The 25,490-nt window shown below is 47.3% G+C and overlaps 1 protein-coding gene across 3 annotated transcripts in view; it reads left to right on the forward strand.

The window, feature by feature from the left end:
* Positions 1-25,490, forward strand: part of SH3PXD2A (SH3 and PX domains 2A) — a 308,394-nt gene that overhangs the window by 203,437 nt on the left and 79,467 nt on the right. For 2 of the 3 annotated variants that reach the window (XM_019555887.1, XM_019555886.1), the window contains exon 7: positions 10,774-10,818. The exons of the other annotated variant lie outside the window; for it this stretch is intronic. In XM_019555887.1, the coding sequence (XP_019411432.1) occupies positions 10,774-10,818 (45 nt within the window). The remainder of the gene's footprint in view (positions 1-10,773; positions 10,819-25,490) is intronic. 3 annotated transcript variants of the gene reach the window in all.

Here is a 25,490-nt window from a genome sequence, read left to right on the forward strand (position 1 = left end):
CTGTACAATATGCTCCTCGTTCTGCAAGATGTTGCTTGCTTGCTACTGTGAGTGAGTGGGCTTAGCCCATCTCGGAAAGTGTTCGGTATCTTGTAGGTCTGAGATGATCCTTAGTTGTAAAGGTTTTTGGAGTAGAAGAGTTCCTCAAACCTCTGCCATCCCTGTCAAACGCTGGATCCTTCCAAAACTAGTGAGTTGGCTTCAACCAGTTGAAGTTCGTTCTTCTGTTTTGGGGCCTATACAAATGCTTTCTGTACCATTTGGATCCCCAACTAAGCTTCCAGTGCTGCAATAAAAATAATTCTGGGGTGTAAATGAATGAACCTGCTATCTTCCCCAATGTTTTTTTGGAGCTTTAAAGCCTGAGTTATGCTTGGTGCTTTTTGGAGGAAAAGCTATAGGCAGTCTTGGCACACTTGAAGTGCATGCATCTGAGACCAGCATGTTGCTTTATTACCATTCAGTGGAGATGTGGATCTGCTCAAGCTAGCTCATATGATAGCAGGGCAGCCTGCAGTATTTCAATGTGGGGAAATTAATTTCTCCCCTCCTTTTCTGCCCTGTTCTCTCCACATCCCAGACTTTAAACTGCTTGTTTAACTGACATGCTTTGCATGTCTGCCTGAGGCTACTGCAAACACTAGAGCTTCTTGGTGACTTTATTTTGTACCATTTCAGATTTCTCATGATAAGGCTTGTGGCCTGTTGGAAGTACAGGACCGCTGTTGTCTTCTGGGTGGCCATTGCTTTGTGTTTTATTTCATGACTGTGTGTCGAGAGGAAGAATAGGAAAAGGTATTTGTCTGCCCCGTTGACTTTGACCTGTGCACAGTGAGAATAATTCTGTGCAATCAAGGGTTTGTAGAGTGAAAGGACCAGCTGGAGGAGTAGAAAAGCAGTGAGGAAGAAACGGGTGGAGGGTGCATAGGTTGTCCCCCTAACAGTGAGGCTACGTGTGGAACGGTAAAGTTCCCAGCCCTCCAGCATGCCTCGCTGCTCTGGAAGGAGCAGCCCCCTCACCTGGGAGCCTGTAGCTGCGTCAGGGGGAAGGGGGAATAAATGAATTGGCGTTGTCGTGTGGCAGTCCTGATCGTCGCAGTGCTTTGAGCAGGCTGACATGACCCCCCAGATCCTGGTTCAGGAGGTAGCCATGAGGAGCAGTGCAGTCTGCTTCAGGCCGCTGCTGCTGGGCACGGTAACCTTTATCATGATGTTGACACGAACCTAAAATGCCAAGGTGATCAGCGCTCTTGCAGATACCTAGGATAGCTGCTGACTCCAGGAATATATGGTGAGCAGGCTTCTACCTCCTGCCTGCTCCTCCGCAGTGCCCACCGAGGAGGCACGGTACCGTGCCTCCCTCTGGTCCAGTCCCACCCCTGTCCCCAGGCTCGCAGAGTGCATTAAGTGGTGTAACTGTTAGCTCCTGTGTGGGTCTGTCCATATTGTCATCCTTTGCCAAAGGAGACAATTGTGTATTGGGTCTAATGCGTCTTCTGCTCCATGCCTTTGGGGAAGGCAGGAGAAGCATGCCAACAGCTCGAGGTGGAAGATAGAGGGGTGTGATGGCCCTTCACCCCTATGGGGAGGCTGTTTTGCAATTTGAGACTGGCCCCAAGAAATGTGTCTGCATCTTGGGTGAGCTTTATCTTTCTGGTGGTTTTTTTGCCTCATGCTAGAGGATCTGAGTTGTTTAATGCTTTCTGCGGTGGGCCCAGGCCACAGAGCGTGTCAGACTGCTCTGGGGAGATCCAGCATAGAGGGCAGATCCCAAGTGCTTGCAGTAGCCTATGCTGCAACCTCTTGTGCTAGCTGGAGGACTCTGAGGGCTGATGATTTTGTGCCCAGGTGTATTACTTTTCTGTAGTCCAGCCAGGAAGTATCAAAGGCGTGTATAATGAAGACTGGGCCGTCATCCCGCAGGCGAGGATGGCGTTTCTTAGCTAACTGAAGATGACCGAAAGCAGGACCCGTGCAGCAGCCACAGAACCTTCCTGGACTGTGGACAGAACCAACACACGGGAGATAAATACCTACCGCTGCAGCCACCGACTCGGCAGCATGCTCTCCTTTGCCCCCAAGCATAACTGCTAGCCCTGGTGTTCGTTCGTGCACCGATCTCTTCCGCTCCCTGGGTCATCTTGGAGATGCTGTTATGGTCGCACCTGGTGGAGCTGTGCATTACTCGAGCCCACACGCAAGCACCCTACGTGTCCTCTTGCAGCATAGCTTACAGCATCGGAGGCATCCAGGAAGGTACACGTGGATACTTGCTGTATGACCATGACCAAAATCTCCTTTTCTATCTCTCTCCATCTGTTTTCCACATCCATCATACTAGCCTGAATTTACTAGATGCTGGGCTTGTTCTGATGGAGCAGGGAGACTGCAGAGCAGACGCTTGTGTTCATGCTGAAGACAGGACAAAAAAGATCGTGGCTGTGCCCTTCCAGGTCATAACACTGGTGTACAGTAAAGTTCCCAGCCCTCCAGACCTTCCAGGTCATAACACTGGTGTATGTGGTCTCCCTGAAGCAATCAACACTCATTCTTCAAAATTTCCAGGGAGCAGTGGGGCATTCGGGCTCTATAACTACACCTGCTCTGTTGAATAAAATGTAGAGTAATGGTTTTCTTTCTCCTTTCTGGAAGTTTTTTTTTTTTTTTTCCCAGATCAATATTTCCTTTTAGCTTGCACGGCTATAAGCGTTAGCAATGGCCATAATTATGGCTTTTAAAATCCAGCCTCTTCATCAGGCCCTGAAATAGCCATGTTAAACTCCCCTCACTTATATACTGCTAGCTTAATATAACAGCTATTCAGACATTGGCTATGGATCCCATGGCTTTTGACCATTTCTGATGAACACAAAGTAATCATAGAGAGTTTCTCAGTTTCTCAAGTGGGATTTGGGATATGCCTTCTCTAGGATTAAACAAAGCGCTGAATTGGACCTAAAGGCAAAGGCTTAGGTCTTAATTTCCTTTAATGGGTGGCTCTAATCTCTTTTATAAAGACAAAGTGCTTGTGAGTGGTTGTTGAAATGCAGAATTTAAACTGAGGCTGTGCTTGCTTCCCTGCAGTATGCAGAGCCTGGGATCTGCTGCTGTCTCTACGCTGCTCTGTTTAGACGCTGGAAAGGATTTTGGTTGTTGGTTTCTCCCCTGTAAGGGTTTGTTATACAGATGATGAATTTCTGAGGCATGCTTGGGTCACATGAAAGCCAGATGTGAATATTTTCCAAGCAGTGTGTGTGGGTCTAATATACGCCAGGCAGTTCTGTTTACGTGGCAAGTGGAAGTGATTTGAGATTGGTCTACACTCAGACACGACCTAAAATAAAAGTTGCTATTTTCCAGGATAGCAGGCTACTGTTTGGGGAAGAAAGATGCTCTCTTGTATTGTCCAGCCCAGTAACCAGCTTGTTGGGAGTTCTGATCTCATTTCCTGTAGCAGAAACAATAGTGGATTTTTTTTCAAGAACAAAAGAGATGCTTGCTGCAGAGGGTAACAGATGAGCCCTGTGTAAACCTGTTTTAAGTCCGGATTTGGTAAATAAGACTAGAATGAAACGTCTTCAGATGAATGCTGTAGCTACTCCTGCCTGTCTGGGCCAAGGCTCGTGTACCAAAAAGGCAGCTGGATTATCTTGATAAGCAGTTCTGTAATTTAACACACTCGAGATGACTAATCTAAATGCAAACACAATACTGAGCACTGCCATAAATGGATTGTGGTGGCCTTTGTATTCTTTCAGTTGATTCCAGTGAAATGGCTAACACAGCCATCTTTAGTCTTTTCCCTATTTTACTCTCTTTTTTTTTTTAAGGTGGGGGTGGGGGGATGAGTTTGTGTTCGCAACAACTATGTTCTTCTAAAGCAGCAGTTCCCAAACTCTGGAGGTACCAGAGACATCTGGGGAGGGGGAGGGGATGTGGGACAAATTGTGTAATGACAAATTTAATTTGCATTATAATTGGCATTGAAGGGGTTAAAATGTAAACTGTATGCTGATAGGGGTATGCAGGCAGCTGGGAAATCTGGAAGGGGGTATGCAATAAGAAAAAGTTTGGAAACCTCTGGTCTAGAGCAAACTTTGTTTCCAAATGACATTTCCCTGTTGCTTTAAAGCAGCCCCCTCCTTTTTTCAGAATTTGCGGTGTTGTTTGGAGGGTGTCTTTTTTTTTTCTTTAAGTGGGACAGTTAGAAATGGAAAAGAAGCTTGCTTAAATCTATTCATGTGTGTACCACTCAGGTGTTTCAAAAGCAGCTGACTTTGCCATTGTAGAAGCAGCAAAAATGACTGAGTATTGTGCATTGACACCATTACAAATACTTTGGCAAGGAAAATTAATTTTAAGCTGTCTGTGTGTGTGTGCTGCTTGCTCATTTTGGTATTGGGAGTGTTGCCTTGTGGAAGCATCTTGGCCTCCTTAGGGATCAGGCCTTCGTTGTGTTAGTACTGTACAGGCACTAAACAAAAGTGCTCTAAGCTGGTTGGCTTTGCGTTTTGCTCAGGAGTGAAATGTGTGTTGGCTGGCACACTTAGACAGTATAACTAAATTGGTAAATATGGCTTTTATTCCTTTTTTCCCTCAATTGTCTTCAGTCTCTGGCAGGGCACAACCCAAGTGACACAACTAAGAACTTAGAAGTCCAAACCTATTGTGTTATTTTTTTAACCCATTTTAACATTAGGCTTTGTCCCCCCTCCTTTTCTTGCTTGCTTGAGGTCATGTCACAGGCCCTGCATGGGAGCTCACATTCAAAAAGAATCTTAACTTGGGTTACTGTTGCTTTGGGACTCAGGCAGAGATGATCTACAAGTGGTTCACGGAGCAAAAATGTTCCAGGTAAAAGCAAAGGTGTTCTCCTGAGTTAGCACTAGTCAGGACTTGCTGCAACTGCAAATCCACCCAATCTAGCATAAAAATGGGCCCAAGGTACCAAGTTTGGATCTGAGTAAGTTGTTACCTCTTACCTTTTAACTCTTCTTCCATGCTGGGACATGATCAATTATCTGGGTCTTGGTAATCAACCTGAGGCAACAACCACCAACCACAAAAAAGAAAAACCTGTCTAAGGTGGCTTCGGGTCCTTATTCCAATATTGGGAGTTGAGAACACCCTCGTCCCTCTGCTTTGTCTCCGTTTTTTTTTCTTACAAATGGCCGGCCTCCATCCAAGAGATGGATGAGCTGCAGGAGTAAGAAGGATCACTTCCAGCCGCTAGACCTCCAGTGAAGCCTTCCCTAGCTGAAGTGGTCCATCCTCATTTCAGAGGAACTTGGTTTGCTCTTGTGCACTGAATTTTTGAGAGAGTAAATGACAAAAGAGGGCAGGGGAAGGGTGGGTATTTGGGAGCTCAGTGTCTGAATGCAGTTGTACAGGCTGATCTTGGATTACTGATGTCAGTAGTCTGTCTTCACTAGTTTCAGTCAGAGTAGGACCAGGATCCTTTTAAAACTAGACCCATGCCAGTCTCTTTTGGCTTCCCCCTTCTCTGTTTCTTCACATGCTAGTACCTGACCTGTCACTTGTTAAAATGAGCCGTGAATGTTTGACCCACAGGGCTCCTGTGTGTTTGCAGTCTCTGCTTCTTGGTATTGCTTCTTTTCAACATACACTTGAAAATTGCTCCAGTACTTTAATTCATAATTGGGACTGGGTTTCGCGATGAGTGCTTCTAGTCGACTAATAATCTTACTCTCTCACGTATACAACAACTTCTAATGTCTGCTGCCTTATGGGGGCCTTCTTTTGTTGCCCCAGAATTAAGAGAATAGTCCTCTTTTACATTATGTGGAGCCTTTTCACATTAAAGGGTTGACCTTAAGGTTTTATTTTTCTTTAAATACTGCTTGGAAAGCTACCCAGGAAACAGTGGGAGCATTGGAGAGAATGCTGAGAACAGCACCCACAAGGAGGAAACCCTGGAACAGCTCATTTTCCTCAGGAAGAGGAGTGGAGTGGAGTTCTCCATCTCACACCTGTTGCCTTGTGTGTGGTCCTCCAGCAGACTGACTTCCAGAACACACCCTGAGATCACCCCATCTTTTAACCCCACCCATGGTCTCCTGACGCCCATTCTCCATCTTTCAGGAAACAATCACTTGACGCCCCCCTCTTCGGAGCTCTTGGGTACCACTGGACATGGGCCTGCTGCCCTCTCAACCCTAGCCTTGTCCCCTGGAAGGCAGGAGGCAGCAGCAGTTGCATCTCTGAGCTGGCATCCTGTGCAGGCCACCTGGAAGATTATGCATGAGATGGGTAACTGTCTTTGGCAAGCTCTGGTTGGTTTTTTTGTTTTTTTTTTTGTAGTGGACTGAATCATTTTTAAAGGCTATGTCTTTAGGAGAGTTCCTGTAATGGCTTGTTCCATAAAGGGCAGTGCAGTGTGCTTGCCTACATGTTTGCTAGTCACTGGGTGCATTGACATGAGATGCTAACTGCACAGTAGCCTAATAACGCTGTGTAGCAACATGCTGGGCAAATCCTGTGCTAATATGCTACTGTGCAGTACTACCAGACTACTGTGCAGTTAGTGTCTGTAAAAAACAAAAACAAAAAAACCAAACAAGAAAATAAAATGCCAACAAGAACCCCATGTGTTGGTGCTACTTCACATGGATTGACTTGGTTATGTAAGTACTAAACTTAATGCGCATTAATGAATGTGTAGACACACCCCTTGTGTAGGAAGCACCCCTAGCATGGACAGAGTTCAGGCCTGGCTCTGGACACTTGCGGTCAGGCTCCTCTCCAGATCTCCAGACTTCCCTGGCTCTTCCAGGAAGCTTGCAAACAGTGTACGTGACAGTTGCATTACGTTTCTTCAATGCACAGCAAGATGGTATGATATGAACAGGTGGCATTGAGACAAGCGGCTTTATTGCAAGCGCCACGCTCCAGTGGCTGCCTCTCCTGGAATCGGCAGTGGGAGAAGCTCTAGAGAAACCAGTCTTGGTGGCATCAGAAAGCTTTCTCTGGTGAACTTCTTAAATAAATCATCTGCTTCAGGTTTTTAAAGCCTGTTTCCTCCTCTTCTTTCTTCCCGCCTCCCCCTGCACTGACACTCTCCACCTGAGAAAGCAGAGCTGGTGCATCCATAGACTGTGGCGCCAACTTGAATCAGGCAGGAGGTCAGCAGCTGTTTCCAGCAGAGATGGGCCTCTCCCATTACACGGCTTCTTCTGTACAATGCAGCCCTGAAGGGGAAAGCCCCTCCTCGAGAGCTGTTCCACATTGCAGTGTTTTTGTTTCTGATTCATTTCTGGACTCTCTTATGCGGTGGTTTTACATAAGACTTATCGAAGGGGTCTGATCTGATCCCAGCTGGAATCTCTTCCTGCTGATTTGTAAGGATTTGAATGGGGGTGGGGAGTAGGATTGGGCCCAGGCTATATTAGGAGTGGCGTCGGCAGGCAACTTGAATTTCCCTCCCAAACAGTGGTTCTTTCCAGAGGACGTTGGAGCCCAACTGGCTTTCGGCACTGTAAGAGGGGGAGGTGGAGAGGCAGGAAGGGGGTGCGAGTTCATGGGGTCTTTAACCATTAGCAGCCCCCACTGGAAACCGACTCTGAGCCCCGTGCAGAGCTCCAGTAAACCGCTGTCCTACAGGGAAGCCCTGCACTATTTGTTTTAAGGCTTTTGTGTGTCGCTAGCACAGTCAGAGCGTGCTTCAGGGGCCTCTTGACCTCCTTCCCTCCCGCCCTCTCCAACACTCTTAGTGAACCCTTTGTGAGGCAGCGGACATCACCACGGGCTCCGATATTTTTATTATTTGTTGGGGGAGGCTTCAGAAGCTGGGAGCAATTAGAGCTTAAATGTCCTGGACTAAAAATAATAATAAAAAAAATCTCCCCCAAGAAGGAAGTCTAATGCTAAGCAGATGTCCTGTGCTGGAGCAGCTGAGCTATGCTAGCTGTCGTCTTCAGCTGCACACTCATCTGTGTCCAACTGCTGCCGAGCTCTGTCAGATGAGAATCGCTGGTCCTCCTTCATGCTTTTCTCTCTTGGTTGGGAATCCAAGATACCCGCTGGTGTTACTTGCCAGCTGCTTCTCGAATTTCCTTTTGCACATAGGCTCTGATCAGCTGCTGGCGACAGGAGGAAAAATTGTTTCGTTAAGAAATATATGGGGTTTTTTTTACATAAGCACATGGTGCTAGCAAACTGGACTCGTATATTTGTTTGAGATCCTTGGTTACGTCCCAACTCTTACTGCTGAAATCAGCACTATCGAGTGACTTCCATTAAATGCTTTCTCCCTGCTTGAGCAGATGGATCCAATAGAGCCATAAGGAAGTGTCTAACGAGAGCTTTATTCCAAATATTTTTCATCCTTGGCTGTTTCAGTCTTTCGGTGCCAGCTTGGCATGGAGCAAGCTCTGATTTGCAATCCTCCTCCCTCCCCAAGTCTCTGGATTTAATAGAATTTCTGCTTTAGATATTTAGATGACAGAATAATAACACTCTCCTTGTCATGGGAAGAACCTTGTCTACTGGCTTAATGGTGTTGCTGGGAGCATATGCAAAAACTAGTAATCTAAAACAACCAAACGCAATCAATTTGGTGTTGGTATACCTTGATCAAAAAAGGTAACCCACAGTTAACTTGCCTTGCAGTCTAGATGAATGGTGCCTGGCTGGCTCCGAGCCACCCTGGATCCACGAACCTCCCTTTCTGCCACCTTCACTTGCCAGATCCAGCGTATGCAGTGCTTGCTCCAGCTCGTCCAGGACTTGTGCCGTACATGGTGCTGACCCTGGGGTGGCTGCAGGAGGCAGTGCAAGTCCTAAGCTGGCTGCGTGCCATCACATCCTGGGTGTTTTGTGCACCACATGCAGCATCTGGATCAAGTTCGGACCCAAGGACAGCACCGGTTTTCCTTTCCTGTCCATCTAATGGGCTTTATATTCAGCCATGAAGGGTAGATACTGGAGAAGTGAGTTTGGCAGTTGATTTGGGGGCAGAGAAGGGTGTTGCTGAGAACTTGTGGCCCTCAGCAAGCAGCTGAAGCTCTCTGGGCTCCTGTACGCATACGTGGAGCCCGCTCTGACATGTTGGAAATCTAGTGTGTCCGAGTAGACTTGATTTAATCGAGTTTGCTGAAACGTGAAAATTGACCCTCCTTCGACAGCCTTCTGCATCACATGCAACACTGTCTCCATGCTGAAAAAATGGCAGTGGGACACTTTGAAATAAAACATGTTAGATGAGCTTTCGGTCAAAGCATCCCACCACCATTTCACACACCCCCCTTCTCCCCGCCCCCCAGCATAGGGATGCACAGCAACACTAATACACATGACGCACAGGCGCTTTTTAATTAGCATGGCTCGCTAATTAAAGCACCCGGTGCCATGCCCCACAATCCATGTAAAAATGCCCCATGTGCCTTGGCTCTGTCCTGGCCAAATGGAAAAATAGACCCTTTGCAAAAGTGTTGCAGAGGAAGTTTTGGAGATCCTTACTGGGGAAATGCAGTGTATTTGGCTGGATTTTTTTAACCTCATTCTTTCAGTTGGAAAACATTTGAAAGCATCTGCTTATGCACCATGGTCTATAACAAAGGAATTGCTGGCACGGACGAGGAGCCATTTGTGTGTCTTATGAAAGAAAAGGCAAATGTATTTATCCTGTGGATCTAAACAATAACCACCAGTTGAACAGATCAGTCCCCCTAATGCACTTAGCTTATGTCTCCTTCAAGTGGTTAGACCATGTCTTGCTGGCTGTCAAACAGAAGTAACAAATAATATATCGTATATAAATGTATATGCTTTTAGCAGTCCCGTCTATTAAAATATCACGTGGTGTTCCACTTTGGTGTGTGGCATCCTGGACATATTGGAAGCCGTGTTAAGTTGGTGGGAGTAAGGGGTTTGGTTTTTGGTGTGGGTCCCTCTTCCTGGGGAGCTGTGTGTCTGAGACCCTAGTTCTTGTTTAACCTGATTTTCATGGACAGCAAATGCCTAGTCCAGGAATAAACTTACTAAGGTTAAACACATACTTTCCATGTTTTCAAACCAGATATGCACCTTTTTAAAAATGCTGTTACTGCCCCCACCATCCTAGAAGAAACCTTTCTTCCCTCTGTAATGGGGCATAAATCTTGTAACTTTTTTGTAAGGCGGTTATACCCTTTTCTTTGCCCATCTACTGGCTTTCTGTCATTTATTCACTTCCTAAGGAATGTAACTTCTGTTCACAGCTTGAGATTGCTTTCTCCCTTAATTCTCTCCCAAGGTAACAAAAATCCAAGGATGTGATCCTGAAAGCGCTTATTCATGTCCTGAGCTCACGCTGCAAGTGGTTCTGTTGGCCTCAGTACCTTACTTATAACAGTGAAGTTACAATTGCGTATAATTGTTTGCAAGACTGCGACCTAATGGGTCAAAACTTTCCCATGCAACTCAGCTGGGATTTTCCTTGGGTATAATTGTGCCTTGAATCTCATTATTTGGAATGACTGGGATTTTGCATGTGAGATTTTTGGACTTTGGGAAGAGCTATTCATCTGACCAGCATTAGCTCGCGAGAAATTTTATAAACTGCGATTTAACTAGTAGATAAATCCTCGTTGAGCTGGTACAACTTCTGGGGCCTTGACTATGTCCATCATTGGAGAAAGTGATTTGATGGGGGTGAATTTTTAAAAAGGGGTAGAGATTGTAAACAGTAACTGTTATCATGAACACATTGAAACTGCTTGCTTGTTTCTCTAACGCTTCTTTATTTTCCTGCTGCCTTCTTCCTGAACTTTGAAGTTTGGATGTCCAGTTTGTCTGATACTCCAAAAAAGGATGTTGCAGGTAAATTGCTTGCTGTGTGCACTCTTGCTCTGTTAGAAGTCAGCATGCCGGGGAACCTGGTAGGGGAGGTGACCCAGAAAGGTCTGCTTCAAAGCCTGCATGTTGTGGTGACTTTTTTTTTGGCTTGTTTGACGGAGAAGCAGCTCATCTTGGGTTGTAAATTTCTAACCCACTGGTAAGTTCCTGGACTCAGCTCTCCAAAAATGGGTAGCCCTTGAAGAGGAGCTGCTCCATATTGGCTGTAACCCATGTCCTTGATATGGCCACAAGCACTGGATCATGTCTTGCTGTGCTGCATGCCTGTGATGATGTCTTTCCATGGGAAAGGGAGATTTTAAGAACCAAGCTGACAATAGCAGTTTTTGGGCAGTCGAAAGGACCAGGTCTCTTAGTCCAAATGGCACCGTTCCTGCCCGGTCTCTTGCTGCGGTGGAGGGGATGTACTCCGGGCCGTCAGTAAAATGAGAGACTTCACTGATTAGAGTCTCCAGGAAAACTAGCAGAGCAGGGCCTGAACCTGAACCACAGGGATGTTTATCTGAATCTAACCGCCCGAACGCAAGGAAATGATTTAGGGGAGGGTAAGTGCCATTCTTACGTCTTCAGATTATGGTGCTCGTGAGGGATGCATGCTTGGCTGCATGAACAGTTTATATTGGCTTGGAAACTGGATGGCGGGCATGGGGAAACTGTCACTCTTGGTCTTCTGCTCTGACCACAAGATCAGAGCAAGGGACGTGAGGAAAAGGGAGAACGCTGTGGACTGCAAAGAATGTGAGGCTACGCAACTAGCCGTGCAGGGTCGGGCTTCATAGCATCGTAGAGAAGTGGGGCTGGAAGGGGTTTCCATAGGTCATTGGGCCCAAACCCCTGCCCAAGGCAGGATCATCCCTATCCAAACCATTCCACAGAGGTGCTTTGTCCACCCTGTGAGTAAAATGACACCGTCAACCCTGCAACACAAGACATCACACCTGAACCTGCCACAAGTAAAGCAAGGGGACCACAGGAGCTAACGTCCTGGTGCTGCAAAGGCTGTCAGTATATGCTCAAGAGCTCCCAGGAGGAAGGTCAGGCTTCCTGCCCCATTACAGAGGAAGGCAAGTTTCTTCCCCCCCCCCCCCGTACCAATTTGAGTATGAGCAGACCCCAGATATGACAGTCGGCCTGACCCTGAGTGGAGGGTCAAGATCCTCCAGCTTTAGGTCCCAGCAAGAGCATTGGCACAGCCCAATCAAAATCCCCGGCATTGGCTGCAGCCAACACCCAAAGCCTCTGAGGAAGGCTTAACAACCCACCGCCCCCCCACGTAGCTTGGGGCAGGAGGGTAGTTTTTCCTTCCCGGCCCCATGCTGTAAACCTGATAAATACCAATAGTGGTGCACAGGCATAGCTCTGCCTAGATCACCCCCAACCAGTGGCCAGTTGACAGCATGGTGCTCTGTGAGGAAATGCTATCTTGCTCTTCTGCACCCAGTGGAAGACCTGACCTAGGCAATGCCTAAAGCTCCTGGCTCTTCTGCCTTTCGTAGAGGCTTCTCTTTGCAGGCTCTCATGGGAGCAGGGTACTTCCCTTTAGTGGTGTTGGAGAAAGGGAAGAGAGCGAGTAATATGTGACTTCAGGATGAGGTCGCAGGCCTGAAAGAAGTAGACTCGCTCACGTTTCTAGAGGTAGAAGCAGAGCTGTATTTCATAGGAGCTATTGGAAGGTCTAAGCAACCAGGGGAGTCCCGGGCCCAGTACACCTGGCAGGTGGCTGCTGTTCTGAGGCATGGAGGGGTGTTTGTAGCTGGCCCCTGGCTTGCTGTCACTCTCGGTGCGCCGGGTGACTGCATGTAACAAGGTGCTACCGTTGTTTTGGGCAGATGGGCTGGGTTGGACTGACTGGTAAGCAGACCAGCTCGTGTCCTGTCCCAGAGGCAACAAGCCTCTCTGAGCTCCACCACCCAACGCAGATTCGAGTCGTTATTTCTGCATCCCCTCTGGAATCGGAAGGCTGCTTGCTAGCACCTGCCTTCAAGAGCTGCCTTGCACAGACACCCAGGAGAGATGCTTGTCTGCACCTTTGGGTGAAAGGAAAAGTCGGGAATCTGTAAAGAAATGTCAGGTGCAAGATGGCAGACTACCCCTCGATTCCTGCACGAGTCATCTTGACGGGGCAAATGTGCCTGCGTAGGTGAATTCAAACACTGTTCCCATACTAAGCACTGATTGTGTCAGTGGTACTGGTGGCATGTGTTTTCATTTCCCTGTAGTATTTGGTATGAATTCTCTCCAGAAACCTGTGCTGTTCTCCTGTTAATAATGGCCATGTAACTCTTAGCAAATCAGTTGATCATATTCAATCAACTAAGGAAGAACTCTACGTCGTGGCCAAAAACCATACATTTTATGCCTGAAACATAGGGGCGCTTGTAAGATTAACTTGTTCCACAGATGTGAGTTTACTTGATGATATATAGATCCTTTTTTTGGGGGGGGGGGGGAGCAGCCAGACTGAGAGATCTTCTTCCTCTTTTGCTTGACAAAATAGTTGGAGGGTGTGGGGATGTGGAAGATTCAGTTTTAGATTCTGCCCATTCTCAAAAGGATTTTTCTTTTCATTATAACCTGTTTTGGGGAAGTTATTCAGGAAGAGCGGGGTATGGTTCTGTGTGTCGCCATTTCTGTCCCCCATTCTTCTTTCACATTTTTTCAGACCAGGTTGACTGACACAATAAGAAATGTTACTGAAAGGACTCTTACACTTCTACAACTCTCTGCCTAGTTGATGGGCACTACCAGCAGGGTGCTATTCCTGTGATTTTTCTGCGAACATGCTCAGCTGGAACCTGTATTTTTTTCTTTTCTTTAAATCCAAGGTGAGGCCTGATGATGGCACCTATGGAAATATGCCTTTCTGGGAGTTGAAACGGCCCCAGCAGGCATCTTTCATTGCAAGGAAGAGAAACTTCTTGTCTTCTGAGCCAGATTTAGGGCTTCTGTGTTGCCAACTCATTCAAATTCAGAGAGAGCTTTTCTTTTTAGAAACTTTGTGAAAAGCTGAAACCAAAATCTTCTCCTTTACTGACCAGCTTTGTGTGACGGTGTCCATGGTATTGCATTTCCCACCCCAGGCCCCCAGTGACTTAAAGGAAAATAGAGGGACTCTTCAAATAGCCATACATCTGTACAGGTTGGCTCAAGACTTTGCAATGTGCCTCTCTTCCTTTCCCTGCACACTCACCATCTCAAGACTTCTTCCATGAGAGCTGACAACTCTGGAATTTGAATGGTTTTAGGTGCTGAAACTGCATCTCCCCCTGCCCCGCAAAAGAAAAGCTTCCACAAGCCATGACCTTTCTTAAGCACATCTGTCTTGATGAGTTCGGAGTGCACCATCCCTTTGTGACGAGTGACTGCATGGTGCAACGAGTCTAGTCTGAAAACTTGAATGCCAAGACCAGTTGTGAAATTTGGAAACAGTGTCATCTCTGAATTGTATTTCTTTTGTTTTTTAACTGTTCTAGTTTTGAGGCTCTTCACATTTAAAAACCCCGTGTTGATCAAGATCTCTAACCCATTATAACTGCAATGCATTTCTGGAGGCAGTGGATTTAAGAATGATCAAAAACCATTTTTCTCCACAGCTGGTGTTCTTAAAAGTCTTCTGAAGGCCAGTTTTCACAATCCTACCCCAAAGTGGACTTCAAAGCTGAGTAGCCCATTGACTGCAGTATGCTCTTTTAACCAAAACTCCTCTCTGCAAACCAAGTTGCTCATTCATCTTCATCTTTTGATATTTTTTTTTTTGATAACTTCATGCAGTCTGACTTTGAGAGTGCTTGTTTCCTCTGTTTAGTAATTGGTACTCGCCTCTCTTGATATTACCAGCCTAATTAATAGGAGTTCCTATATTCCAGGGCTATAGGCATTTTTCCTCCCAATAAAAACTTGTTCTCTGCTGGCATAGACTTCATTTTTGTTTTGTTATACAAGTATCTGGCCTGTTGACCCTTACGAAAAAGCAGTGTGGTTTTTAAGCTATTTTTAAAATGAAGGAGAACTTGGTTATGATGAGTGGTGGCAAGTCCTGGAGTCGGAATTCCTCTTTTTTTTTCCCTACAGTGTTATTTGCTGTCAGTTCTGTCAAATTGCATAGCTCAAGACTTCTGGCTGTCTAAGGAGGATCATGCCTTGATGGAAGAACGTTATGAACCCCCTTCCCTTTTGTAGTTGAAAAACTCTTCCCCCTTGTGACTGTGGAATGGCCATGTAATGGATACAACAATTGCTTATGTGGAAAACTAGGGTTAGGAAATTGTATACCCTTTTGGTAGCTATTAATGTAATTTAGCATGAGGAAAATGGGGGAGGACTGGTAACCAGCCAGATGTTTCTGAACCACAGGCTGAGGTTGACCCTGCGAGAGGCCATGAGTTCAGTGAGCTGGAGCTCTCCGTTTCAAGTGCTATAGGGCCCAGACTAGTTCTGACTCGTGTGCAGGTTCACTACCAACTAGATTAGCTTTTGGTCTGCGTCCTATTCCAAATTACTTGCCCATTTATTAAGTACTCTGGGAAAGGTCCAGATGTCCCTGGGCAGCCTGGTGCCCCTGTTAACTGCGAAACTTGGTGGGGACTTCTCTTCATCCAGGCATCTCAAAGTGAGGGTTATTTGGTTCCTGGGAAAAGACACTGGCCTGACGGTCCTGGAGGCTGGAGCTGTTGACTTGTGCACAGAGCAGGTGGCAGCACCAGAAGCTCCTGCTGTGGGGCCTTGAAAGGCGTTTTGGAGTGCAGGGAGGGTGCACGCTTAGGTGCATAAGAAAGCAGAGCTGGACCTTGCAAGTCACCTAGTCCTGCCCTCAGCTCAAGCCAGGATTATCCCTGACTAAACCACCCCAGCAAAACGCCTGCTTAACCTGCTCTTAAAGTTCCAAGGCTGGAGATTTGCAGAGTTTCTCCTGGCAACCTACTCCAATGCTTGACCACCCTCCTATGGGAAGTGCCTCCTAATCTCCAGCCTCAATTTCCCCTGCTGTAGCTTGGGCTCGCTGCTCCTAGTCCTGTCCCCTACAGCCGCAAAGAAAAGCCCATCTCCATCTTCTCTATAATCAACCTGTGGGTATTTGCAAACTGTTATCAAGTCTTCCCCGTGGTCTTCTCTTGTCCAGACTAGATAACCCTAGTTCTTGCAGCCTTTTGTCATAGGTTAGGTCTCCCAGACCCCTGATCTAATGTCATATGTGGTGCCTTTAAATACCTGAAGGGCAGTTTGAGGGGATGGAGATAGCCTCATTCCCTATAGCCAGAGAGAAAGGGCTAGGAGCAATGGCCTTGGACTGCAGCAGAGAAAACCTAGGTTGGAGGCTTCTGACTCTGACTTTTTGGCGTAGCATTGAGGCAGGCTACCTAGAGAAGCTGTCGACGCTGTATCCCTGGAAACGTTCAGGTTGGACAGACACTGGACTTGGGATGGCTTAGTGGTTTAGTCAGGGATGATCCTGGGTTGAGCAGGGGCTGGACCAGATGACTTTGTGAGGCCCCTTCCAGCCCTACTTTCCTGTGCCCTCTATAGCGGAGTTCAGTGTGTGTAGCTGGAGTTGGGACCAGCTGGCTTAGACTGCACCTCTGTGCCTAAACTACTGTATTCATGCAGCAGTCTATGTGCTGACATAACACATAAGAAGCATAATGAGGAATAAGGACAATTTGAATTGAATAGAAAGCGATGGCAGGATGCTTACGCAGATACAGGAGGGATGGAAAGAGGCTGTGAAAATGTCACCAAGGAGGAATGATGGAAACTCCTCTGGCTCGGACTGTCCAGCACAGCTGTGGAAATACCCTGACACTCGACGGATGTCTAGGAGTCTCTGAAGCCTGCATCTGCCGTAACCATTTAGAGAGTAATGATGAAAGATCAAGGTTTTGAGCTGACAGAAGGAAAGGTGGGGAAATCCAAAGGCAGGGGATTGGACTAGGTGACCTCTGTCCTGCCCTATTTCTCTGATTTCTTACTCACATGCCCTCCTTGCTGTCTACGTTGGGGGGTGGGGGGAGTGCGCTCTTGCTACACAGTTGTGCAGTTAAAAACATGCAGGAGACCAACGACATTGCCTGATAGTAGGCAACATGTGACCAGTACTAACGTACATACTTCCTCACACAAGTTTTAGCGCACCTTGTTCTGAATTTTTGCTTCTTGTTTGGCTTAACCCCGATACCCATTTTTCAAGTCTGAGGGTTTTTTCAGGGTGTTAGAATTGCTGTGCTGTACAGTAGTCTGCCTGTCTGGGTTCTTGTATGATCCTCCTACTCAAATATCCATTTTGGTACCGGGCAAATGAGAATGGGGGGCAGAATAATTCCAGATGTGCTTGTATCTGAGCTCCCGAGTCGGAAGTGAGCTGTCCCCCAGAGACGGGAGGCCATTACTTTGTACTCTTCAACTCACTTGACTCTTTGTCTTGTACTCCCTGGCTTTGATATTTTAGAGTTTACACTTATTGTGAACACTCGATAACCCCAAAGTAAGAGGCTTAGCGCTTTTGCTGAAAACAAAGCATCTCTTCAGTAGGAGGCCTGTTCTGGGTCTGACCTGGAGAGATGCTGTGCACCCTTTCCTCTCATTTGAAGTCATTAGGAGCGGTGGGTGTCTAGCTCGATGCCAGATCAGATCTTGCATGCTACAGCAATATTTCCTGAGCTCGTGAAAAGTAACCCTCTCCTTGCCATGTGCTGCTAAACTGGTTGAATATGTGTGTGTATATGTGAATATACTATTTTATCTCTTGCGTGTGTGTGTGCATGTAATAATATTATATCTATTCTTCTTTTTTAAACTAGCTCTTTCTCATGCCTGTCCCCAACTAGCCTGCCTCATACTTTGTAAAATGCTTCTTACTGCTGCAATGTGTTCATAATTCAGAGCCAAGTGCTGAAGGACTAGGCAATTCCAGATTGGTGCAGGGCCCTGTCTGGCAGCTGCTTGAATGATCTCCAAGTGGTTTAGCACATCTGTGTGCAAAATACTTAAGGAAGGCTTGCTTAACTGCTTCTACCTGTAACCTAGTCAGCTGGACTCCCTAAAGTGCAAGCCGGCTTTCCTAAGAAGTGGGGCTGGGGAATCTCACCCCACCCACCCACCTCCCCACTTCTCATGTTTCTTGGCTTTTTCTTTAAACAACAACAGAATAATAATAATAATCCAAAGACTAGCAAGCTACTCTTGGCAATATTTAACACGTTAACTTTTTTGATTTTTGTCAAGATTTGGATTGGAAAATCCCCCAAGAAGCATATAGAAAAAGAACAACTTTGCTGTGGGTTTTCTTTTTTGTTTCTTTTTTCGTTTTTCTTCTGTTCTTTTCTCTCTCCTTTTTTTTTCCCCTCTCTCCTTCTTGAACGCTGTGCAAATGGCAGTGACCATGCGATTCCAAGGCCTTTAGTGCGCTACAGAAGGGATCCACTGTGCCAGGTGTGTACAGTTGTATACGGTTGTCCTTAGCCACAGGCAACCTTGCACCCCCATCTGTCTTAAATTGCCACTGTAGCAGGGCACTAAGGTGCCTGCTACTGACAGCAGTAATACAGGTTCAGCTGCCAGTCACTCGGGCAGCCCAGGTGCGGGTTGCCGGGGCAACCAGTCTGGTCAGCTGACCAGAAGGGGGCAGGGCCTGGCCTATATAATAGTAGCCAGGCTGAGGCCGGGGGCAGTTCCCCTCTGGCTGCTGAGGAAGTAGGAGCTCGGTGGAAGCGGGTAGAAGAAAGAAGCCCGGTGGCCTGAGCAGCTTCCATTGGGAGCAGGCCGGGTGGAGGAAGCCCTGGTAGGGATTTTTGGGAGGAGAAACTCCTTGATGGCTTAGAGTTTGTTTAGCCAGGTGGCTTAGCTCTTGAGTTGTAGCCGGTTGGCTTATGATATTGTTTTGTTGTTTGTTGTTAAGACTGGAGGACCGGGTGAGGCTGTAAGGGGTGGAGGAGGCCTCATAGGAGCTCCCCCGTAGCATGGGGGTTCCTGGTGCCCTGGGAGGGCACAGCAGTTTGGCGCCGGAGAGTGGCGCTGCGTTTCGGGGTGTCCCGACCCCGGCCCCAGTGGGGCAGTATCGGGAGGAGCCCAGTGTGGGCGCAGGCGAGAGGCCCAATGGGGCACGAGACCCAGAGAAAGGGGTCTGGGGGCCAGGTAAGGCTGAGGCCTCCTGAGCCCCAATTGGGGAAAAGCCCCAGTGGGGCGTAGGGCCCAGAAGGAGGGTCTGGTGGCTAGGCGAGGCTGAGGCTGCCTGAGCCCCGATTCTGGGAAGCCCGAGTTGGGCGTAGGATCCGGAAAGGGGCCTGGGGGGCCAGGCGTGGCTACGGCCACCGGAGCCCTGACTGCGGGAGCACGGAGAGACAGGCCCCAGGAGGGGGCGAGGGCTCAGAAGGGCGAGCGTAACAAGGATAGTTGGACCTGACAATGTCCGGGACATCCGAGAAGCTTGGGGCGTGATATAAGGGGAGGTGGGAGCCAGGCGTAGCCCTGTGACGGGAGTACCCAGAATCAGCGGCAGACGGGGTACCGGCGGGAGTACGCCCAGGGGGGTAAAAGGCAGCCTCCCTTATAATACTTTCACCATCAAAGTCGTGGCGGGCGAGATAACGAGGGTGCATGGACACTCACTTGGCTCGGTAGGGGGCGCCAGGAGAGATCACAGCTGCTCCTGGGTCCCCGCCCTGTGACAGTCACCTTGCCAAGTGTTTGAAGGTATTGTAGTGTTTTGGTCTTGCAGTGTTCTTGGAGGATCAGTTGGCTCTGCACTGCTCAGTGCCTGGGAATCAAGCCAGTTAGAGCTGCCTAACCCTTGCTATAATGAGCTTGGCCTCCATTCAGCTGCTCCTAGAGACCCCGAAAAAGACCAAAGAACAAGCAATTGGAGCTCAGGGCCTTAATATCGGTGTCTGAGGTTTTTGTGTCTGCACTTGTTGAGGGGATTGGTAGGGGAGAGGAAGAACCAGCTGATCACCGTGGAAGTGTCTAGCCCTTCACTTGCAGTGCACAGAGAAGCCTCAGGTGGACACAGGTTTGGGTTAGGGCGCGAGGAATGATATCACATGGGTGGCATTGCGCCTTGTGCATATAGGTATAATTTAATATCATTTTACTTTAATATGCAGTCCACTGTACATGAATTGGTGCCTCTTATATTTTGGACAGTGTGTCTATGCACTTGCTAATTTTTATCTTTGAATGACTGGCAGCTGCAGTAATTCAGGAAATACGGGTTTGAATTTTTTCAGTGGAGACTTGAAATCTTGGACTGAGCTGCATTGGCTGTGTCCCTTCTTGCCAGAGTTGTATCTAAACAGTTGGGTCCGAACCACGTGCTCTCTGGAACTCGTGACCTTCCCTTGTACTCCTCTGCCTGTTTGTACTTCCCAGGAAGGGATAACGTCGCCTGTCTGCCGAATCTTTCCTCCATGAATCAAAGAAATGTTTGGCCCCGGTTGCAAAAGAAGCCAGACAATAATGTAACATTCCACAAATAAATCTCCTGGTAGAGGCAGCCAATTAAACCACTGGAGAAGGTTGTAGTGAAGTAAAACACTTTTGCCAATGCTGTTCTGTTGCTAAGAAATGGAGATGGCGCCTGAATCGCAGCCCGTGGTCTGAATTATTCCAAACTCCATAGCTGACCCTAAAGTCCAGGACTGAGACCTGCTTTTGCTTTAAGAATGGCAACATTGGCCATTATTAAAATAAACGCAAATTTAGAATTCATAATGTTCACAAAGTCTTTCAGGGTGTAGGTTGTAGCCATCTTGGCTCAAGGACATGGGCAAACAAGGTTCTTCCGGTAAATCCGGTATCTTTTATTAGACCAACTCAAATGGTTGGGGGAAAATTTTTTAGCAAGCTTTCAGGCGCAAACGCCCTTCATCAGGCTGAGGAAGCATCTGCGGTTGGTCTGTGCACAAAGTCTTTCCATGCTACCCCACAATCTAGAATATCCCGTCTTTCTCGCGCTGCCAACATCCATCTACCGCCTAGCACACCACCCCATCCAAGACACGTTACTTGTACTACAACCTGGTTTCCCTGTTTTTCCGATTACTCGGCTCAACCAAACTGGGAGATGAAGTTACCGTTAGTGTTGCTGCTAATACGTCTACCCTGTCTTATTCAGTTACAGCCACTATAAAGCATTAAATTTTTCTTTGAAACCTCTCCTTCAGCTGCTTTTCTTCTTCCATTGCTCTCTGCTTCGTGTTTAAATACCTTCTTTTATTTTCCCTATGTACCCAATAGAAATTATCTACACAGGAAAGTTCACTGGCATAGCCCTAGGGAATCGGTCTACTTTTTTCCTCTGGTGATTTTTCCTTAGGTAGATGAGCCCAAATGTTCGAGGTGGGCCCGTTTCCTACAACACGTGCGAAGGAAATGCATGTCTTGTGTGTGGTATGTTGAGTGGTGCAAAACCCCTACAAACTGTTGCTGCCAGAAAACTTTAGGTAAATAGAAAAGTTTCTGGGATGGGGCCATAAAACCCTCTAGAGGGACTGGGATGGCCTGCTGCCCTGACTAGGAATCGCTGGCATGAAAAGATGGGCTGAACTGGGGTAATGGGAGACAATACACTAATAAATTCCACGGTGAGTGAGGTAGATGAGGAAGACGTATTAGGAGTTGTACAACACGAAGCAGTTTCATATTAGCGAGGGCTAAACCAGTTTGCCTGACATTGTGGGTTTCCTCCGTTGCCAAATCCTGGGATACTGCAGGTGCTTTAGATAGGAGATGTCAAAGATGCAGCCTTGCAGATCCATCCCATCCAGCCTGCTGCAGTGTTAAGTTTTGGGGGCAGGGTCTGCTGCAGACTTGGGGGCCCCTGGACGCTGCAAGACTTGGCTGTTTGTGGCATGAGAGTTGTGCAGCTACAGCCCTCGCTTGCTCTGTGCCTGCCAGATCCCCACCGTTGTCCCTGGACTGATTGTAGCTGCCACTGGCCCTATGGATCCAGCCTGGGAGGGGCCCCACGGTCTGGATCCAGCGTGGGGAGAGGCTAACACCTGTGCCTTTAAATAAGCAGACACTTGTTGGTAGATTGGCACTGCTGCTAAAGTGGTATGCATACAACTCTCGGGCAGGCTGGCATTATGCATGAAATGCCCAGTCCTGCAAGGAGATCTAAACTTGGCCAAGCACTCCGTAAGTGCAGCCTTTGGAAGAAGCTTGAGACTAACCTAATCTAGTCTCCTGTCTCTGTCTGGCATGGTGCATAAGAGTCGAGGTTTGAGAAGGGAGTGAATTGAACTCTGCCGGGGATGGACTGTGTGGTAAGGGATGTCGCGGATGGGTCTATGTATTTTTCAACCCTTCAAGAGACTAACGTTGGGTTCTGGAAGCTTTGCGTGCTTTGCCGAGTCTCAATTCCTCGGAGCTTTTCACTCCTTGGTACTCTGCCTCCCCACGTGTTTCAGCCTCACAAAATGGGGCTGAATGAAATAGAAATAGCTTACCAATTGCTGCACAGTAGCTGGCTAATCTTCCAGTGACCCTTGGGTCAAAGCTCTGTACATACATGGTGGGAGAAAAAAAAGATGGTATGCAGCAGTGGTAAGGGCTTGTTCCCCAAGTGTCTTCTAACATGTTAGAGCACCCTATACCCTCGTAACGTAACATTTTAGTGTCTTCACACGTGTAGAGATGGTCTCCATCTTGGCTGAAAGTGGAATTTCTTTAAAGGTCAAGAGTAAGTAAGCCAGTAGCTTTAGCTCGTGCCTCAGACCATGGGAAAGACATCTCGGGCTGTCTTTAGTGTAAGAGAAACCTTAAAGGATTGCAGCATTCAAACTCGGTTAGAAGAGCCCTTACACCCCATCTTTAGAGGTTAGGATGTGGTGGTGGAGAAATACTGATTTCAGTGGGAGTGCCACTGTTGTTAACAAGCCTTATAAAGATGAGCATCCCAAAGATATACCCTTTAGAAAGTCCCAGAATTACAAGTTATCCACACAGCTGGATCTGAAATACCACAGCTATTTCTTGCTAAATCTAGCACAGCACTTAACTCCAAGTTTGCTATATGAAAACTAGGGACAATTTGATGGTACCTGTTAAGTTCACCCAGACACCCTGTGCATGCCCTGCTTGTATTGATGACACTTGTGCTCGCTAAGGACTAGGGGGACCTGAACCAAGAAAAATCCTCATCAGTCAGTTCTTCCACTATGAATCACACTTAAAAGGTATTCACTGACCGTTTCCTGTGGTTTTGGCTCCTTTAAAAGATTTTTTTTTTTCTTTATTGCCCAGCTTTATACCAACTTAGTTTGAATCTGTAAACGTTTGGTAGATGATCATAAAAGGGTATTATAAAAGCCCAGGCACAGCATGGATTAAAAGAACAGACACATCTATGTGCCTGATAACAGCAGAAGACTTTTGGCAGAAATCGGGGTTCTCAGATTTCCATATCCAGACAGCTTTTTTTTTTGTCCTGTTGGTGGCTTAAGTTATTGGCTATTGCAAAACTGCTGTTTCTTAGCTGTTGCATCACAGAGGAGGAAGCAGAAATTACTCAGTACCGATGCTCCTCATTGCTGTTTAGGAGGCTGCAGCGTTTAGCAGTGCTCAGTGACAGAAGCAGCTATGCTCGCCCCCGGGATGTGGGGGACAGGCTGGGACTGTGTCACTTAGCAGCAAGCTGCCTGCTCCCAGGAGCGGTATGGACAGACTGTAAAGTACATACGGCCCGGTGCTGGAGGGCAACTACATTGTGGGACGCCGGGACGAGGAACGGCTGGATTGTGACGTGGAGCCCTATGGAGAGGAGGGGTCTCCTCAAGATTTTATCTAGGAAGTGGCCGCAAGGCAAATACAGACTGAGAGGCAAGCAAACTCCTTCTTTCAGCTCAGCAACCTACTCGTGCGTCCTGCTCTGGGGAGGGTCTGTTGGTTGGGGTCAGCAAATGTTAGAAGTGGAAACGATGTCCTGATTTCTGCATGGACTGTCCTTTTGAAGGCTGTTGGACTTACTTCTGCTTGGTTTTGATAAGCTATGCCCATAGCGTGTGAGCAAGAGAGGGAGTCTCTCCCCGGGGAATCAATGCTGCTTTGTTTCTGTCTCCTTTTCTCAGGGTTTTGAATGGCTTACAAGGCTTGGTTTTAAAGCCTCATGCAAGGTGTTCTGTCTGGGGTCAAACTTGCACTTCTGCTCAGGAACCTGATCTAGTGCCTTTCTTTGGGGGGCCTTTCCTCTGCACGGCGTCAGCACGGCATGTGTAGCAGGGGAAGGACTGGAGGCTGTGGCATGTGGGAAGGGAACCCTTGGGTCTCGCTGTACAGAGAAGCACTGCAAGCTTTTACTACCTATGAAGTGCCTGAGACCTCTGGATCTTGAGAGATGGACTTTCCTCTTCTTTCCCCCCACTTCTCAGATGCTACTGATGAGCTATTTCACTTGTTCAGCATCTTATCCTGCAGGGATTATTCCAGGTGTGCTGGACCAAGGTGAGGAGCACTCTTGGCTCCCAGTGAAATCTGTTTTGCAGGCCAAATGAGGCTTAATAGAAATACTACCTCTGGAAATATGTGAGTTAGCCTTCTCACTTATCAAGTGCCCCAAAACCCCCAGGTTTCCAGAGGTATGCAGACACTTCTGGGGAGGAGGACAGCCTCAGGTGGTGCACAGCATAGCATTTTTTCTATTTTTATTTTTTTTCTTTAATCCTACTTCTTCTCTTCTTGGAGATCCTATAGCAAGCACATCCACCAAGCAGCTGTGTAAAGGTTGCTCTCAACTCAGTATTTAAATGCTAATTACTATACTAACAAAGAGCTGCACACAAATAGACTGTTGGATTTGGTTTAGAGTATCCACTGTGCAAGGATGAAGGAAGTCCTACCACGTTTTAGACTTATGGTTGTCTAGATCCAGTATATTGGAGACCTCTTTCTGTAGCCAGACGATCTTTAGTATCTTGTACTCCAAGGTATGGAGAAGGGCTCTAAAATGCCGCTGAAAGAAGTCTTCTCTCAGCTAAGCTGGCAAATCTTCCCCTTTTGGTATCTGTGTTTCTGGCTCAAATCTTTGTGCTAATAAGTGCCAATTTGCACCTTTTAACCTGGGTAGCCCTTACTAAGGATGGATGTGTCCTGATGGAAGCTGGGCCCTGGAGTACTGGTGACTTTTTTTTTGGTTCATTTTTTCACTTTGCTTTTTTGAACCTAGTCATCTGAAAGGTCGGGGGGGGGGAGAGGAACTCCACTTTCTTTACCCTTGCCCATGCCCTTCCTAACTTCCCTTGTAGCTGTGTTCATGTTTCTTGCTCATGTTAACTTGCTGAGCTAAGGCTACATCTCCTGCACAGATTATCTAAGTACAGACTTCACTGTCCGGGTAAAAATTCAGCTTGCAGCTTCCATCACGGACCCCACGACCTGTTGGCATTCTGCCCTTGTCAGATCAAATGACTTCTTGAACGCAGGCTGCTCCGGCACATATACGTTCATCATTTGACTCTGCAGGTGCGCAGGCAGATCCGTCTCCGTGATGACTTCTGGTTCTGATCGGAGAGCCTGCAGGTGAGAGTGCCTGCCTGCCTGCGGAGAGGAAATTGGGGTGCCGGGAAGTAGGCACTGATGCAGCGTGTTCTGCAGATAAACTGCTGCTTTTCATTTCCAGAACATTTATGGGAATTAAGCCCTTTTCA

This window comes from Crocodylus porosus, unplaced genomic scaffold (assembly GCF_001723895.1).
Source record: "Crocodylus porosus isolate Cpor-Errol unplaced genomic scaffold, CroPor_comp1, whole genome shotgun sequence".
Lineage (NCBI taxonomy): Eukaryota > Metazoa > Chordata > Crocodylia > Crocodylidae > Crocodylus > Crocodylus porosus.